This window comes from Phaseolus vulgaris, chromosome 8 (genome assembly GCF_051622355.1).
Source record: "Phaseolus vulgaris cultivar YP4 chromosome 8, ASM5162235v1, whole genome shotgun sequence".
Classification (NCBI taxonomy): domain Eukaryota; kingdom Viridiplantae; phylum Streptophyta; class Magnoliopsida; order Fabales; family Fabaceae; genus Phaseolus; species Phaseolus vulgaris.
Genome location: NC_143505.1, coordinates 52,430,123 through 52,446,366, shown reverse-complemented (window position 1 = coordinate 52,446,366; position 16,244 = coordinate 52,430,123). Strand labels below are relative to the sequence as shown.

Here is a 16,244-nt window from a genome sequence, read left to right as displayed (position 1 = left end):
GAACTTTTAGCCTCTGTGTCTGACGATAAGTCCACAAGAGAACGCAGTTTTCGCTCTATTAAAGCTCTCTAACCATCATGAGGGACAATCCATTGTGAAGGTTGTGAAGATCATGAAGGTCAGAAAACCCTAAAATTGAAGAAGGAGGAAACACTTTGATCGATCATTGAGACGAAACCTTAAAATCAGCGAAGGGGAAAACACTTTTGATCCCTAATTTCGGGTTGATGTTTTATAAGTTATTGTGATTATTATGTGAATCAATGAATGCTTTTTTCTTTGAAGGTATTTCTCGTGCTAGGAATATTCCTCCAACTGGTACCATTGCTCATAGCCAACAAGTTAGGGGTTTGATTGCTAAATCACCACTACTTTCGGTCCAAAATCAAAGCAGTGAGGGTGAAGGGTGTGGAGGGGGGAGAATGGATGGAGGGAAGAAGAAAAAACCCTAAAAGTTGGTGCCTACGTGTACAATCCACATTTGCATATTAATGACATTGTGTGTGCCAAAACATCATTAGTAATGCCATTTGTAAAAATTTAACATAAAAGACCAAATTACATACCTTTTAAAAATCATTGAGACGAAAAAGGTAATTATACCTTTAAATTACTTACTTAATAAGGAGTGAATCTGTCTGTATTTTTTTAAATACTATCAATAAAATTTATCTAATATGTTTATCTTAAAAATTAGTATTTTATTTTTTGTTTTTTTTAATCAAATCTTGTTTGAGATTATTTTAAAAGTTATTACTTATATTAAAAATATTTATTTTCAGTTTAACGGAACTGGATCAAGATTTATTTATTAAATTTAAAATTGATTTAAATCTATTTTTTTTAAATAAAAAATTAAAGAAACAGAAATCTAATTATTTTAATAAAAATCTCTTAAAAAAATTATTTGTCAAGATAATACATACATTAGAATACGTCAAAATCACGAGATATTTTGTTAATCTGTATTGGTTTATACAAAATAGTGCAATTTATAATCAGCCGAGTAATATCAATACAACAAATAATTGTAGCTTTCTTTTATATTTTTGGCAGAATAAAAACAATTTGTTGATATCGTGAGACGTTATATATAAAGTTGTGGATACTTCGTAGTTTTTATCAATAAGCTCTATTTTGTTTTGGGTTCCAATTTTGATGGATTAAAAAGTAGAAATGGTTTATAATTATTTTTATAATGTTTAGAAGATATTAAAAAAATGGTTGCAGAGAGTTGTGAAAAGAGTGAAGGGAAATGCATGGAAAGGCTTTAAAAGGAAGGTGTGAAAAGGCAACAGAAAAAGCGCAGCAGATTGTGAAAAAGCGTCACAAAATAATCTCCTATCTGTCCACCTCATCCAACATGTGACGCACTTTTTAGCAAAAAGTTCATCCTCTGTACGACAACTAATAATGCTCTTTTAGCATTTAACACAATAAAAAATGGAACCAATAACAACAACACTGTTCTTACCTTGTATTGTTACTACAGTGGCACTACCATGTTATGCAGAATCAGCAACTGTGGTGGTAAAAGCAACAGTGTTTTTTTGTGTGTCATGGCATGAAGGGGTGGACCAAGGACGAAGGAAAAGGGGTGTGGCCTAATAATAATAAATAAATACTGAACCTTTTGCTTTCACTGGGAAAGAGACATGGTCCCACTTGCAATTCAAGTTTTTTACTCTTTTGTTTTGCACTTTTTATCTACTAACACTTTTCCTTGCATTGCTCATGTCACATTACCTACAATACACACATCACACAAATGAACCCTTCCACTGCATTATTATTCTCTTCTCACACTCACACGTACACCAACCCTCCCCATCATATCTAATCTAAAATCTACCTATTCCTATCTATCTGAACAGAGCAGAGGAGAGAGAATCACACACACAAAAGGGTCTGTGCTTGTTCTCTTCAAAAGTCCAGCTTCCACCTCTAGGGTTCCTTTGCTTTCAATTTTTGCATAAAAATATTATTTTTATATTGTTTTTCTGAAAAAAGCAACAAACCCCTTTTCCTTACCGATCTTGTCCTCTCTGTCTTTCTTGCCGTATGGTAATTTTCTTGCCTTCGATCTCTCCCTCCTCCCTGTTCCATCTCTCGTACAAATACATGTCTTCTTTTCTTTTTTTTATTATTGAAAAAGTGCTTTTTTTTGTTTTCAAAGTTCGTGTTTTTCTGGCCTGAAGACTTTTCTGGGAGATTAAGATAAGGAAAAGTTGAGAATTTTGATAAACGGGTAATTGGATTTGATTGATTTGCTATTTCTGCCTCCTCTTGTGTTTTCTTGGTTTATGTGATGATGTTTTGGAGATTTTTCTGACTTCTTGTTGGTTGATAATTGATCTGCTATTCATAATTCTGTTGAAATTCCAGTTAACTTTTATTTACTAAGTATCCTACTACTATATTTTTTTATAAAAATGCGATTTTTCTTAACAGAAAAAGAAGTCTGGTTGGTTCTTTTGCCTGAAAACCTCGGTTGTATATATATTTTTTATTTTTTTATTTTCTAAATCTAAACCTGTATTTTCCTTTGGAAATTCTTTCTTGTTATTAGCTAATGCTGTTTTAATTATTTATGATTTAATTTAGTTTTATCTTTTTATCAATCTTCTTTAGAAATAATTGTGTGCTGTTGTGTAGTTGCTTGCTGCTGTGAGATACTTTTACCAGTTTGTTTGTCAAACAAATTTGTTATTTTTTTTTACCTTTTTTTCTCTCTTTGAGTTGGCTCTCTAATCTACAATTTTTGATCTTGGCTCTATGTTTTCATACTGTTTCATCCCAGTTCTATTACATTGTTCAGAGTTTGCATTGGAATTCCCTTTTCATTTTTCTTTCTCTTCATATTACTAAGTTGGTATCAATTCTTATCAAAATGCTTACTTATTACCTCTTTGCAGCAGCTGAATTTACAGAACTGAATTGTAGCTTCCTTCATCAGTATCACATTTTCCAACAGCTTGTAAGTTCTATGATATAGCTCGGTTTGATTTCAAAATCGTTGGATGAGAAGGATCTTCTGTTGCAGTTTTGGTAGATGTAATTAATAACTGAGAATTTTTCAGATTCAGGAACAAACAAAGAGACAGTTTAAAGATGGGTTATTTATGTGATTTTTGTGGAGACCAGAGGTCATTGGTGTACTGCCGCAGTGATGCTGCATGCTTATGTTTGTCGTGTGATCGAAATGTTCATTCTGCTAATGCCCTATCTAGGCGTCATTCGAGAAACCTTCTATGTGAGAGATGTAATTTACAACCTGCTTTTGTGAGGTGTGATGAAGAGAAAATTTCACTTTGTCAGAACTGTGATTGGTTGGCTCATGGTTCCTCACCGACTTCTTCGACACACAAGAGGCAGACAATCAATTGCTACTCTGGCTGCCCTTCAGCTGCAGAATTTTCTTCAATATGGTCCTTTTTCTTAGATATCCCTTCTATGGGTGAAGCGTGTGAGCAGGAACTGGGTTTGATGAGCATTAATGAGAATGGCAACAAGAGTGATTTGGTTCCTCCAGAAGGGCAGAATGTGTCTGGTTCAGCTCAAGTGACAGATCTACCCACCAAGGTTAAATTTTGGGCCGGCACATCTTCAATACCTGTGTCAGGCTCAGAACCTCGTATTCTGGACCAGCCACCTGGGCCTGGCAATGAATGTATGCCCAAGGTATAATCACATGTTTTCATTTGTGTCCCAAATTTACAACTGTACTGAATTTGATGGATATTCTAGCAACTGCAGAGAGTGAACAAAATTGCAAGGTTGCAAGAAATGGATTCTTTGTGTAAATTTGTTGGATGGTTTGTTTTTTCCACTTATAGCAAAGCCACATAATAATGAACAAAAAGAACTCATTCCTTGCAAGCATGAGATTTCATCTACTGTTCAATTGTTAGAATGTCCATCTATGGTCATGATTTCCCAACAGTTTTCTTCTGTCTATGATGCACATATATATTACATTTATTAGATACGGTATGTATCCATATTCAATACTCCTGAAGTTTCCAAACCCTTAAAAAAGTTATGACAATCCAATGCAACCACATTTGAAATATAGAAGCATTGTTCCATGATGAACCAAAAGTAGAAATTGTCCTCTTTATGAATGTTTTCAAAAAAGAAATGATATTGGTACTATTCCTGTTATGATGACAGTAGGTGTGGACATTCTAACAATGAAACAGTGGATGAAATTACATGCTTGCAAGGAATGAGTTCTTTTTGAAAATTATTATATGGTTTTGATATAGAGGTTTTACTGCAGAATCCATGACATAAATAGCTAAACTATCTGGTAATGATTCCTAAGTAGTTTCTCATCGTCTGCCTTTTTTTTTGGCTAAATCATTTTTAAATTGTGATTGATTTATCATTCATTTTCTAGATGACTATAACATCATTTGAAACCAACTTGCTTTGATTCTGCCTATATGCTGTTTCTTGGCCAAAACTATATTTTGTTTTCAGTTCACACAAATCTCAGCTTTCCTGATTTATTGTTAGATTGAACTCAAACCAGGAACAACTGAACTTTCAAAATATTTTTTCTCTTTTAGATACCTTCTGTGCATGCAACAGTAGCCAATTTAATTTGAAAAATGTTTAATTATGATTTCCTAGTCTATATCATACATTAATTTGGTTTGGTCGCTGTTGTATCTGTACCTACATTCTTATTCAGTTCTACATTTAAAAGTACCAAGGTTTTCCTCTTTCATGGGTTTTGAAGACAAGGGAAACAAAATGATGAGTGGTATGCAAATAATATGAATATTGTCCTTGTAGTTTCTTTACATGGATAATAGCACCTTATCTATTAGAGTTGGATATCTGTATATGCAACTTGATTACAGTACAAGGTAAGGACATAATGATGTGCTTGCGAAAATACAATAGCCTTGTAGCTTGCGTACATTGATGGTTACATGTTAACTACAAGGCCATTATATTTGATTCTTCCAACTTTTATCTTTTTATTGAAATTATTTGCACAATCCTTCCTTAGATTTCTATATTGTTGTTTCATCTATTAACTTAGTTAATCACCACATGATGAATCTGCAGTTGTACTGTCCTGGGAAAAAAAATTCTGGGATATGTGAAGATGATAATCTATATGATGATTTCATCATGGATGAAGTGGATCTAGAACTTGAGAACTACGAGGAACTTTTTGGGATGGCTCTCAGTCATTCTGAAGAGCTTTTCGAAAATGGTGGATTTGAGAGCTTATTTGAGGCAAAAGACATGTCTGCTAGTGTTGGTGAATCTCACTGTCAGGGTGCTGTTGTTGCTGAGGTACTAAAATCTCACCTTCCATTCCTGCAATAAAATTGTTTTTTCTATTATTATTCTTCGATCATCAGCTAATATTTCATATAACTGAACCGTTTATTGTTGTTGAGTTGTGCATCTATGAATTTTAGTGTCTTTAAATTTTACACTTTTCAACCATTCTTTAGCCTGTTCACTTGTGTATACCGTGTCTTGTTATCCCCGTGATGATACTGGCAATAATGAATATCTTATTTGCATGAGGAAATGATTCATAATGAATGTCTTGCTATCTTAATGAATATCGTAATTCAAGAAATAAATTTTCAACTAATGGGTGTGACTTGTTTTGTTATTAACTCAATTAATGGATCCACTTTCATACGAAATGAACACATATCTCATTAATAGACTTTACAAGAAATTAAGGGTATGAAAAGAAATTAAAAATTAATAGATTTGAAAATGGTCCAGTGTTTCCAATAAAAGGGACAAAAAAAATGTCCTCGTTTGTTTCTTGTATATGAGACTAGAAGAGTATTTTCTATGATGGAATTCCTTTTAGTAACTTTCTCCGAAGTCCTTATCGGTCTCTCTCACCCCCATTTCCATGGCAAAAATCCATGAAATCTACTCTCCTCAATGATAGTTTCAGCTATCTTCATTCTGTAATCAATTTTTTGTAAATTATACACTAATCTGCAGTATGTACAAACTGATTTTCCAAAGTGCTGAGGTTTAGTCCTGATTGCCTGGACTCTATTTTCCCAAAAAGTAGTAGCAGAAATAATGAAAAATATATACATGTTTCTTTTCTTTTGGGTAGAATATATAGGTGTATTTTAATTCCTTAAATCTCCTTTATTTATGTGAAGGTTTACTTATATTTGGAGTAATGGGATCTTTCTTTCCACTACCTTTGCTTGTAATGTGGAAGTTTTATTAGTCAATAGATAGAAAAAAATAGTTTCTTTTGTGGGCTGAGTTGAATGATCTTACATCTTCGGTTACATATTTAATATCATGTCTAATTTTTTTTTCTACTTTCTAGGGATCATCTGCTGGGTTGGTCAATGCTATCCAATCAGCATGCAGCAATGCAGCATCTGCAGATTCAATGTTGAGTACAAAAACTGAACCAATTGTTTGTTTTACGGGAAGGCAATCTCAATCAAACATTTCTTTTTCTGGTGTTACAAAAGAAAGTGCTGGTGACTATCAAGACTGTGATGCTTCTTCAATGCTTCTTATGGGAGAGCCTCCCTGGTGTCCTCCTTGCCCTGAGAGTTCTCTGCATTCTGCCAACCGTAGCAATGCTGTAATGCGCTATAAGGAAAAGAAGAAGACCCGGAAGTAAGTTAATGTGCTGATTATATTAATAATATAGTTTTTAGAATAGGCTAAGTAAGCTTTATTCAAAATCTGTTTTGGGTAGTACCTATAAATATGCTGTATATAAGTATGACTACCTAAGGGAGACCTTTTAAAGCTCTCAAAAAATATACTTTCTCTTTTTCTTTATTTTCTGAAGTTGGTATCAGAGCTGGTTGATCTTGCTTTGCTTATCCTTATCTTGTTTGGATCCGTTGTCACCACTGGCTGTTCAGTTTTGTCTGATGACCATCGGATCTGGATTGTCTCCCTGAGTGGTGGCCAACTTCATCGGTCCCATCATTAGAAACATCCAAACTCACCTCCATGTGCTACCTTCTTTCCCCTGTAGCTCAAGTGCACAAAACCCACTCCCCGCCTTCCCATCGCAGGAACATTTAAGAAAAGTTTAATAGAAAAAATTATTTATCTTGGGCAACCTCTGTGGAACTTTGGTTTCTTGGCCAAGGGTTCATGATCACTTGAAAAGAATGTAGATGAGATCTCATCTAAAAACTCTGCACAAGGAAAAAAGCTGGATTTTCAACTTTGTGCTCTATTGTGGCAATGAATGGAACCCAATATGTTGGGAACCCTTAGAACTTTCGAAACTTGCTCAACCTTTTGAAAGAAGGCTCAAGGTATCTTTGCAAACAACATTCCGTGTGTGTATGATTCTACCCATAAGCTAGCATCTCTTAAACAAGCAGATCATGATATGATGGTTTTTATTGCCGACAGTCAATCTGCTGTTGAAGAACTAAAGATGTTTATATAAGTTGATTCCCTAGAAGAAATCAATAAAAGTTGGACAAAATTTTATATGGTTATGGTCCTTCATGTAATGAACTTAGATTTTGATCATATTAGGTATCAAATCCTAACTTGTCAAGAAATTCCAATTCCTGCCATGGAAAGTTTAACAATACAACTTCTTCGTGTTACAACACTTAAAAGGTAGAAATCTTCAAGAATTCACTGAATCTTCAAGCATGATATTTGCATGTGGATGAGGGGGTCAGGGAATTAGAAGAGGATGTGGGGTAGATGATGTCCTCAATGTACATATTATAAAATAATGAGTCATTGTTGTAGGGTCTATATCATTTAAGTTAGACCTAATGCTAAACTTGGTTGCCTAAAAACTTGATTGGTGACCAAATGATACATTTAGATATATAAGCTCGATTGCAATGATACTTTCTCTCTGGTGACCAAAATTACCATTGTTCGTCTTTTCCTTGTCATGGAAGCCATTCATCATTGGCCTCTTCATCAATTGGATATTAAAAGTTTTTCTCTTTATGGCGATCTAGAGGAAGAAGTCTACATGTTGCAACCTCTCAGGTTTGTTGCATAAGGAGAGTTTGATCCGATTTATAAATTGCATCACTCTCTCCTTGGTCTCAAGAAATCTCCACGTGCTTGGTTAGGAAAGTTCAGTTCAAGCCTTTGGACTGAAACACAGTGAAATAGATCATTCAGTTTTCTGCTGTCATACCTCCCTTAGAAAATGTGTGTACTTAATAATGTATGTTGATGATATAGTCATTACTGGGAATGCTGCTGCGAGAATCTCTCAACTAAAGGAACACTTATGCAATCGTTTTCAGACTAAAGCTCTTGGAAGTCTCAAATAGTTTTTGGGCTTTAAAGTAGTCCAATTAAGGAAGGTGTTGTAATTTTTAAAGGAAATATGCTCTAAATATCTTAAAATAGACAAGTATGATCGATTGTAAGCCAGTGAATAGTCCTATAATTCCAAATCAAAAATTAATGCCAAAATAGGGTGAAGCTTTCTCTGATCCTAAAAGATATAGAAGACTAGTTGGAAAAATTATTTATCTGAATATTACTAAACCAAATTGTCTTTTGCAGTTGGTATTGAGTCAGTTCATGCAGACTCCTTGTATTGATCATTAAAATGTTGTCATTCGTATCCTAAGATACCTAAAAAAGGCTCTGGGACAAGATCTACTCTATGAAGATAAAGGGAATAATACACAAATCTTTGGGTATTGTGATGCTAATTGGGCAGGTTCTCCTGTGGCCATGTTCTTCTAGGGACAAATGCTTTATAACAAGATATTGTGTTTTCATTGAAGAAAATATTATTTCTTGGAAAAACAAGAAACAAAATGTAGTTGTGCGATCAATTTCTGAGGCTAAGTACAAGGCAATGACATCTCTCACTTGTGAGTTTGTGTCGGTAAAGTAGTTCCTCTTAGAATTAGATTTTGTGAAATTCGGCAAATGAAGATGTATTGTGATGATCAAACAACTCATTACTTCTAATCCTATGTTGACTAAACACATAAAGATCGACTATCAATAAAAGTTGCTATCCAAGGAAATTGGTACCGAATTTTGTCGGATCCAATGATCAACTTACAAATGTGTTGACAAAGTCATTGAGAGAACTTTTGATTGAATTTATTTGTTCTCAGTTTGGTACATATGATACTTGTTGATTATCTGAAAATGTACCCATATCAACTATAGTATAATAATTTGAAGTACGAGTGTCGAACCCACGAGGAACAATTTCAATTAAAATTGTGTTTCAATGCTCACTAAGTATATGAACATGGAGAGTGGGTTTGTTCATGATGAATTGAAAGTACAAAAGTCACTTTGCATATGAATATTAAAGAGTAAAAAAGTAACTTAACAAGAAAATTCAGTTAAAGAGATTGGGATTGAACTTCATCTATCTTACTCATTTTTATTATGGATTGATAAAAAGATATATATATATATATATATAATATTCAGAACTATTGGTATTGATGCAACATATTAATTCATTCATACTGATTCCTCAAGTATGAAATTCATAAGAAAAATTTCTTAAACACTGATTCCTCAGGTATTTAGCAAATTATCCAACATTATGAACCCTAAGATTGGATAAGATGTGGAAAAAAATATGATATGAGCTTCTTTCTCTCTTCACTGATCCAAAGCTTCCAGAGCAGTGTATTTGTTTTTTCACTCCTTTTCTTTGTTTTGACTCTGTTCTTTATTTGGATTAATGAATTATCGCTTGAGCCAACCGATTCTTGCTCAGACAAGAAGAATACTTCAACATGAAGAAAATTCTTCTTGCTCAAGTGAGCCAATTCTCGTATGAGTGAGAATGACTGAAAATCACCCACTCTATGGACAACTCTCGCTTAAGTGAGCTGATTCTCACTTGAACGAGATTTTCACTACAAGGCTTCTTTGTCTCTGAATAGTTCTCACTCAAGTGAACATGTTCTAGCTTGAGTGAGAATTGTGCAAAAGCTCCTCTTATATATCTTTTCCTGATTACTTAATGCATCTTCCAATCCTCTCCTTCCTCCATACTTAATTACCTGAAATTTTGTATAAAATTGGGATTAAATGACTCCATTTATCTCATGACTCATGAACATATATTTGGATTCAATAATTCTCAAATTCGGGGTGATTGCTATCTCAAACAACAATTAAGACCAAAAGTGACCCAATTTTATCATGTAAAATTTACTAAATATTGGCACTTATCAACATACAATCTATATGCTCCAACTTGAGGGGAAGTGTTAAAATGGCTTCAGAGTAGGCTAAGTAAGCTTTATTCAAAAGCTAATTTGGGTTGTACCTAGCTAGGAGTACTTGTTTTTTACTCTTTCATTTCTCATCATTGTATTACACAGATCTGCTGTATATAAAATGACTACCTTAGGGAGACCTTTTAAAGCTCTCGAAAAATATACTTTTTCTTTTTCTTTACTTTAGCCAAAGGTGTTGACACCATAATACTATTGGTTCTTGGTTGACATAAAAGTACAGGACTTTATTCTGGTCTCTACACGGGACTATTAATTTGAGTCTGAATTTATGACAATAACAGCAACAGACCCTTATCCTATTAGGCGGAACCTCTATACAGGGACAGATTGAAGGGGGAATTGGGACTACTCAATTTCTTTTAAGAAATTATAGATTGCAGCTTTTTATGTACATTATAAAATATCTCTGGTCTTGTATTCGATTAATACAATTATTCATGTTAAATTCTGTCCACTTTTGCCTGCATAGATGTTTTATGGACCTGTCCTTTACTCTACTAATAATCTCGTAGGTGACCAAACTACCTTAGCCAAGTTTTGTCATTTTGTTCTCAATAGGCGATTGTCTTATCCTCGCATTTACATTTCTTTCTAAATCTTTGATTTGTATTACCATTCATCCAATAGAAGATCCCCATGTCTGGTTCACATTATTTTATGGCTTTTTGTTGGCACCACATACCTCCGGTTTTGTCATGTTATTGACCAGCTTAACAAGCCAAGTTACCCTTCTCTTTACACTTTCATTTCCCAGTACCCTGAAATGTCAAGGCTGTATTGATGAAATAATCAGGTACCGGAGCTTTCTACCAAAATAAAGGCACACTAGTTATGCAAATGGTTGTTTCCAAATTTAGTGCATGATATTGCTGAGGCTAGATTGAACACAATCTGATCTGCCAATTAAAGATATTTTGTCACTAGTTTCTTTAGTTTAGTTTGCTAGCTTTAGCAATATAACTAAATGCTTATTACTGGATTTGATTTATTTCTAAATGTTAAGGCTTGGTTGCTCTGTTGGTGGTTTAACATCAATTTTGGTTATCTGAATAGGTTCGAGAAGAAAGTAAGGTATGCCTCTCGCAAGGCTAGGGCTGATGTCAGAAGGCGTGTGAAGGGCCGATTTGTTAAAGCCGGTGATGTCTATGACTATGACCCTTTGAGCCAAACCAGAAGCTTCTGAGTGTACAACTTTTAACCATGTTCTATAAAAGGAAACAAAACACCCGTATAGTTGCAAAGAAAACAGTAACTCTTACCTGAAAAAATGGATGAAATTTGATACATTCTTTATCCATGCAGTGACAAACTGTCTGATTTGATCACAGGGGCATAGATTTTCTGAAAGGGGAAGAAGATTGTAAGCAGGCCCTATTACAATGAACAGACAGTGTAAGCTCAGGAGCAGGTTGTGTCCTTCACTGCAATGGACACCCGGTTGCAATTTCTGCTGACACGACAGCATCACAAACTGCCCCCTTTTGACAATGTGTCATGAATTTTGATTGCCCTTCTGTTTAACTTGGCAAATCCTGCTTCTTCATTCTAATCTAATGCAAAATTCTTTTAGTCCTCGGCCATGATCTTGCTCATAGTTTGTCATATTTTATGTCAACTCCTCACTGATCCTAAGTCACATGTACAAGTGCCTATGATGGCATGATAAGTGGCTCAATTTGATAAATTCTAGACAATGTTCTACTCTGTTGTAGGCTGTAATATTTTGTCCCTCTCTTTGCCATGTATTGTGCAGAATATACATATATGCAGTTAGAGGTGTAATGACCCAACAGTTCCTTAGGTATGACAAATTGTAAATTTGAAGGTTATTTATGTATAGAATAGGATGCTGCTATTTATAATTTTGATTACAAAACGTTCTATATTGAACATTTGTAACAGTTTTGTTTGTATTTTATTTGAGTGCCATTGATACACTTCAACTACATGGCATTTTTGCTTCAATTGTATGCCACTTCTGAAAAGAATAATGTTACAGAACAACCTTATGATCGTGTTTTTTTTATCAGCAAACCTTATGATTGTGTGTTAGCATTTTGATGAGTTTTCTTTCAATTGTTCCTATTCTTCCCCTTTGTGAGAACAATAATTTTTTTCATATATTTTATTTGTAGAAATATTTAAAAATGGGAGGGAAGGAAATGAAAATAAGAGGGTTTAACATTTTCTTAAATCGAATTTATCTTTTTCTTTTCTTTCTCATGGTGTTTGGCCAAATTATTTGTACTTTTATGATTTTACATCCATTGGCATTCTCAGCAAGCATTTTGTACTTTGAAAAATTATTTTTAAATTTAAATTTAGATTTTTTTAATTTACATAAAGTTTAAATATAAATTAAAATATTTAAATTATAAGAGACGTCTAAATAGTTAAGTTGATATAATTTAAAAGTACTAATGTATAATTTGAGTAAGCAGTAAAAGTTAAATAAAAATAGGAAAAAATGTTGTTATTATTATTAACTATTAATTTTTTTATTAAACATTATATTAATCTGAAGGTATATTAGGACAAACTAGGGAAAAAAGCTTTCTATTATAAAGTATTACCGTTTTTCTGAACAATGTCCTAAATTAAAAATGACAAGTGTATAAAAAGTAACTAACATTAAATCAAGAAGAAAAAATATATACTTGAATATGTTAATACTATAGAAATATTTATTGATTTTCCGAGTTAATTAATAAAATTGAACGAGAAATATCAAATGCTGAAAAGAGAAAAATAGAAAAGCTAAAACTTAATTTTAAAGAAGAAAATTATGAAAGAAACTTTAATACTGAAAAATATTAAAAAAATCACATCACTATGTGCAAAAAATATCCTAAAAGTAGAAACAAGCAAAATAGAAAATAAACTTTTTATATTGAATTATGGGAGGAAAATTTGGAAGTATATAATTAGTTTCGTACAATATTATAAATCAAAATTAATTTTTTTGTCCTAAAAATATATATTTAGTGTATGAACCAAACAAGAACATATTTGTGAAAATAAGAGTTAATAATTTTGTACTAATGGTGTAAAATCGATTTATCATAATTATTGATATGAACTTATTTGTGAAAATAAGAGTTAATAATTTTGTACTAATGGTGTAAAATGATTATTAAAAATGAGCACACTTATTATGAATAATACTAATAATGAAACAATATCTAATAACTTATCTTATCTTTAAAAGTGTTTATAATTTATTATTACAGCATGTGACAGAATAAAAAATTGAGTTGCTGTAAGCATAAATTGAGGCTGAAAACAAGGATAAAGTATAACAATCCAAAATTGGAAACATGGCATGGAACACTATTTAGGGTTTAAAATAAAAATTAGTTAACTTTATCCTCTCAACTCTGCTAATATGATTCATTCTCCAACATAAATTATGACTGCATAAATACTGCTTCTTGTAACTTTTCTGTCTCTTTCCCACTTTTTTTTTCTAACTGTTTTCCCATTATGATTACGAGTTTTTTTATATATATAAAAGAAATTGTTAACCATAGTTAATGGATGTATCCTTAGGAATGAGGTAACGTGTAACCATGGTTAAGGCACTGGGTGTTGTTGCCAATAATGAGTCCCTGAGATGGTGGGGTTCTTCTTCTATCTATAAAGCAAAGAGAGAAGAAATTACGGATTTTCCATCTTTCCAGAACCGTAATCTTCAAAACCCACTTCGTAAGTCTCATCAAAATGCGTTCTTTTTCTTCTGGGTTTTCAATTTTCTTCTCTGGGTCTTTTGGGAATTATGTGTTTGTGTTCGAAATTGCTAGATCGTGTGTTGGGTCTGGGGTAGTTTGCTGAGGACATGTGAAGTTCTGAATTTTATTTTCCTTTTACTTTTTAATCAAAAAATTGTTTTGGTTTTGATCAAAATATTTCTCCCTGATGATGTGGTTTGTGTTAGATCTCGTTGATGATGAAGCCACCAATCGAATGCTTGCTATTTAATTCCGTATTCTCAATTTTCAATCTGGAAATTTTGCAACGTATCACATGCTACTTGGGATTTTAATTTTTGTTCCTATTCTTTTATGTGTTTTTCATTCAAATCAGGATTGTGAGGTTTCTGGATTTGTCTCAATTTTTCTGTGTAGCTGGTCTTTCCCTTGAGAAAAGGGACAATTATATGTGTGTGTTTCTTGCAATTTATTATGTCAGAAACTTTCATATGGATATTTTATTTTGGCTGAATAACTTGTGAAGTCAACAATTATGACAGCTATATATATAGCTAGAATTTAAGCCTGACATGTTTGTTCTTTCTATCTGTTATTTGATTGTTCACTATCTTATTTATGAATCATTCTCTTAATTTTGTTTGAGTATTTAATGTTCTAATATTTCCTTTGTTGGGTTTACAGGCCAGATATTAAGAAGAAACCAACAGAGTTTCCATACTTGGTGTTTCTTCCTGCTTTTTGGTTCCTCATTTTCATGTTTGTGGATTCTTCCTGATCCAAAGGGAATCCAGTGTGTCTTCTTTGCTCAGTTTTGAGCTTCAACAGTTGCAACTTGCAAGAATTTTATTGGTAACTTGGTATCCTTAAAGGACTCTCAGCATTGATCAAAATGGGCCTCTCAAGTCTGCCAGCGCCATCTGAAGGAGTATTATGTGTTCTTCTGGTGAACACTGTCTTGTCAATTTCCATATTTAAGGGCATTGTTAGGACAATCCTACACATTGTTGGAATCCATCTTTCATCATCCACCACTTCTGCCTCTTCACCAGATCCCTACCAAACTCCACCTGAGTCATTTGAATTCCATCTTAGTCCCTCTGAGAGTTACATTGAAGAGTTCAGAAGCCGGACACCAACACTCAGGTTTGACAGTGTGTGTTGCTGCAAACGACCTGAACATGACTGTTCTGTATGTCTCACTCAATTCGAACTAGAATCGGAGATTAACCGCTTATCGTGCGGCCATCTCTTCCACAAAGCTTGCTTGGAGAAGTGGCTGGACTACTGGAACATTACATGCCCACTTTGCAGGACTCCCTTGATGCCTGAAGATGACACACCTTGCTTTCAGTAAGCAAAATGACTGAGCATGCCAATAAGAGAGTTCCATGTACAGTGTAGTGTACATATTCTTCAGGGTTTTTGATGTTCATGCATCTGAGTTCTGCCACCTTTTTAAGCTTTAACCTTTTGCCTTTTATGGTCTAGAGTTTGTGGAGGGTTTTGTTTCCCCTTTTTCTGTATGTGCTCTTTAGCACAAATGAGGGGTATACTTTTTGCTTGCATATTATGTTTGTTCATAATGCCCACCTTGTTTGGACCTCAGCCTTTATTCTATGTTGGGCATTTTGATCCTAATTTGGAAGCATGGGTTGTAGAATCCATTTGTTTTGCCTTTCCAACTCTCATCACCATGTATATATAGTGTAGTCTGTAAATAGTTGTGGTTGGCAATAAGATTCAGTTATCACTAAACAATACAAAACCACTAATCGTTTTGGTTCTGCTATATATTGAGGATATCTTGTTTAGTTTATTCTTTACATATTAAAATGGGGGTGTTATTTTTATTCTTTTGCTTCTTATTAAAATGTCATAATGCTCTTTTTGAAAATATGATTTTTTTGAATACAACAAAGTATGATATTGGATCTATGTAACTAGCCCTACCAAACAGCTTTGGTTGATGTTGATTCTGTCAAAATCTTATGCAAGTAGCGACCATTCAGCCGAATGACAGATTAGCACAATTATGCAAACAAACTGAAATAGGCCTTTAAGGCAGGTTTATGTGGCGTACTTGCATGTTTTCAGTATTATATTCACTGACTCTGTAGCAGAGCCTCCAAATAAGTGCAAATGCTTTTGCATTTCTTTCGGCTTGAAAAATATGAAAATCTTGGTAGAGTTTATTATAACTGGTAAAAGTGGTTTATAATTTTTTTAATAAGCTTTATGTAGGAACTCATTCAAATAAGTTATATTTGAAGTT

The 16,244-nt window shown here is 33.4% G+C and overlaps 2 protein-coding genes across 10 annotated transcripts; both read left to right on the top strand.

Moving 5' to 3' along the window:
* The first annotated feature begins 1,734 nt into the window (after positions 1–1,734).
* Positions 1,735–12,266, top strand: LOC137823961 (zinc finger protein CONSTANS-LIKE 9). 9 transcript variants are annotated; one of them, XM_068629351.1, is made up of 8 exons: positions 1,781–2,064; positions 2,177–2,248; positions 2,916–2,977; positions 3,081–3,681; positions 5,083–5,316; positions 6,344–6,645; positions 11,316–11,447; positions 11,591–12,266. In XM_068629351.1, the coding sequence occupies exons 4-7, from the start codon at positions 3,112–3,114 to the stop codon at positions 11,443–11,445; spliced, it is 1,236 nt and encodes a 411-aa protein (XP_068485452.1). In that variant the 5' UTR covers positions 1,781–2,064; positions 2,177–2,248; positions 2,916–2,977; positions 3,081–3,111; the 3' UTR covers positions 11,446–11,447; positions 11,591–12,266. The 9 variants fall into 9 exon arrangements, with proteins under 9 accessions (XP_068485450.1, XP_068485457.1, XP_068485455.1 ...); XM_068629352.1 differs by having other exon boundaries at positions 1,790–2,064; positions 2,919–2,977; XM_068629356.1 differs by lacking the exon at positions 2,177–2,248 and having other exon boundaries at positions 1,745–1,906.
* A 2,453-nt stretch (positions 12,267–14,719) lies between these two features.
* Positions 14,720–15,535, top strand: XERICO (RING/U-box superfamily protein). Its single transcript, XM_068631433.2, has one exon. The coding sequence runs from the start codon at positions 14,862–14,864 to the stop codon at positions 15,324–15,326; it is 465 nt and encodes a 154-aa protein (XP_068487534.1). The 5' UTR covers positions 14,720–14,861; the 3' UTR covers positions 15,327–15,535.
* The last annotated feature ends 709 nt before the right edge of the window (positions 15,536–16,244 follow it).

What these genes read in the sequence shown, in the direction of transcription:
- LOC137823961 (XM_068629349.1), top strand. Translation starts at nt 3,112, where the DNA reads ATGGGTTATTTATGTGATTTTTGTGGAGACCAGAGGTCATTGGTGTAC. An exon ending in GCAATGAATGTATGCCCAAG is followed by an intron (nt 3,682 to 5,082) that starts GTATAATCACAT and finishes ATGAATCTGCAG; the next exon opens with TTGTACTGTCCTGGGAAAAA. An exon ending in GAAAAGAAGAAGACCCGGAA is followed by an intron (nt 6,646 to 11,315) that starts GTAAGTTAATGT and finishes TTATCTGAATAG; the next exon opens with GTTCGAGAAGAAAGTAAGGT.
- XERICO (XM_068631433.2), top strand. Translation starts at nt 14,862, where the DNA reads ATGGGCCTCTCAAGTCTGCCAGCGCCATCTGAAGGAGTATTATGTGTT.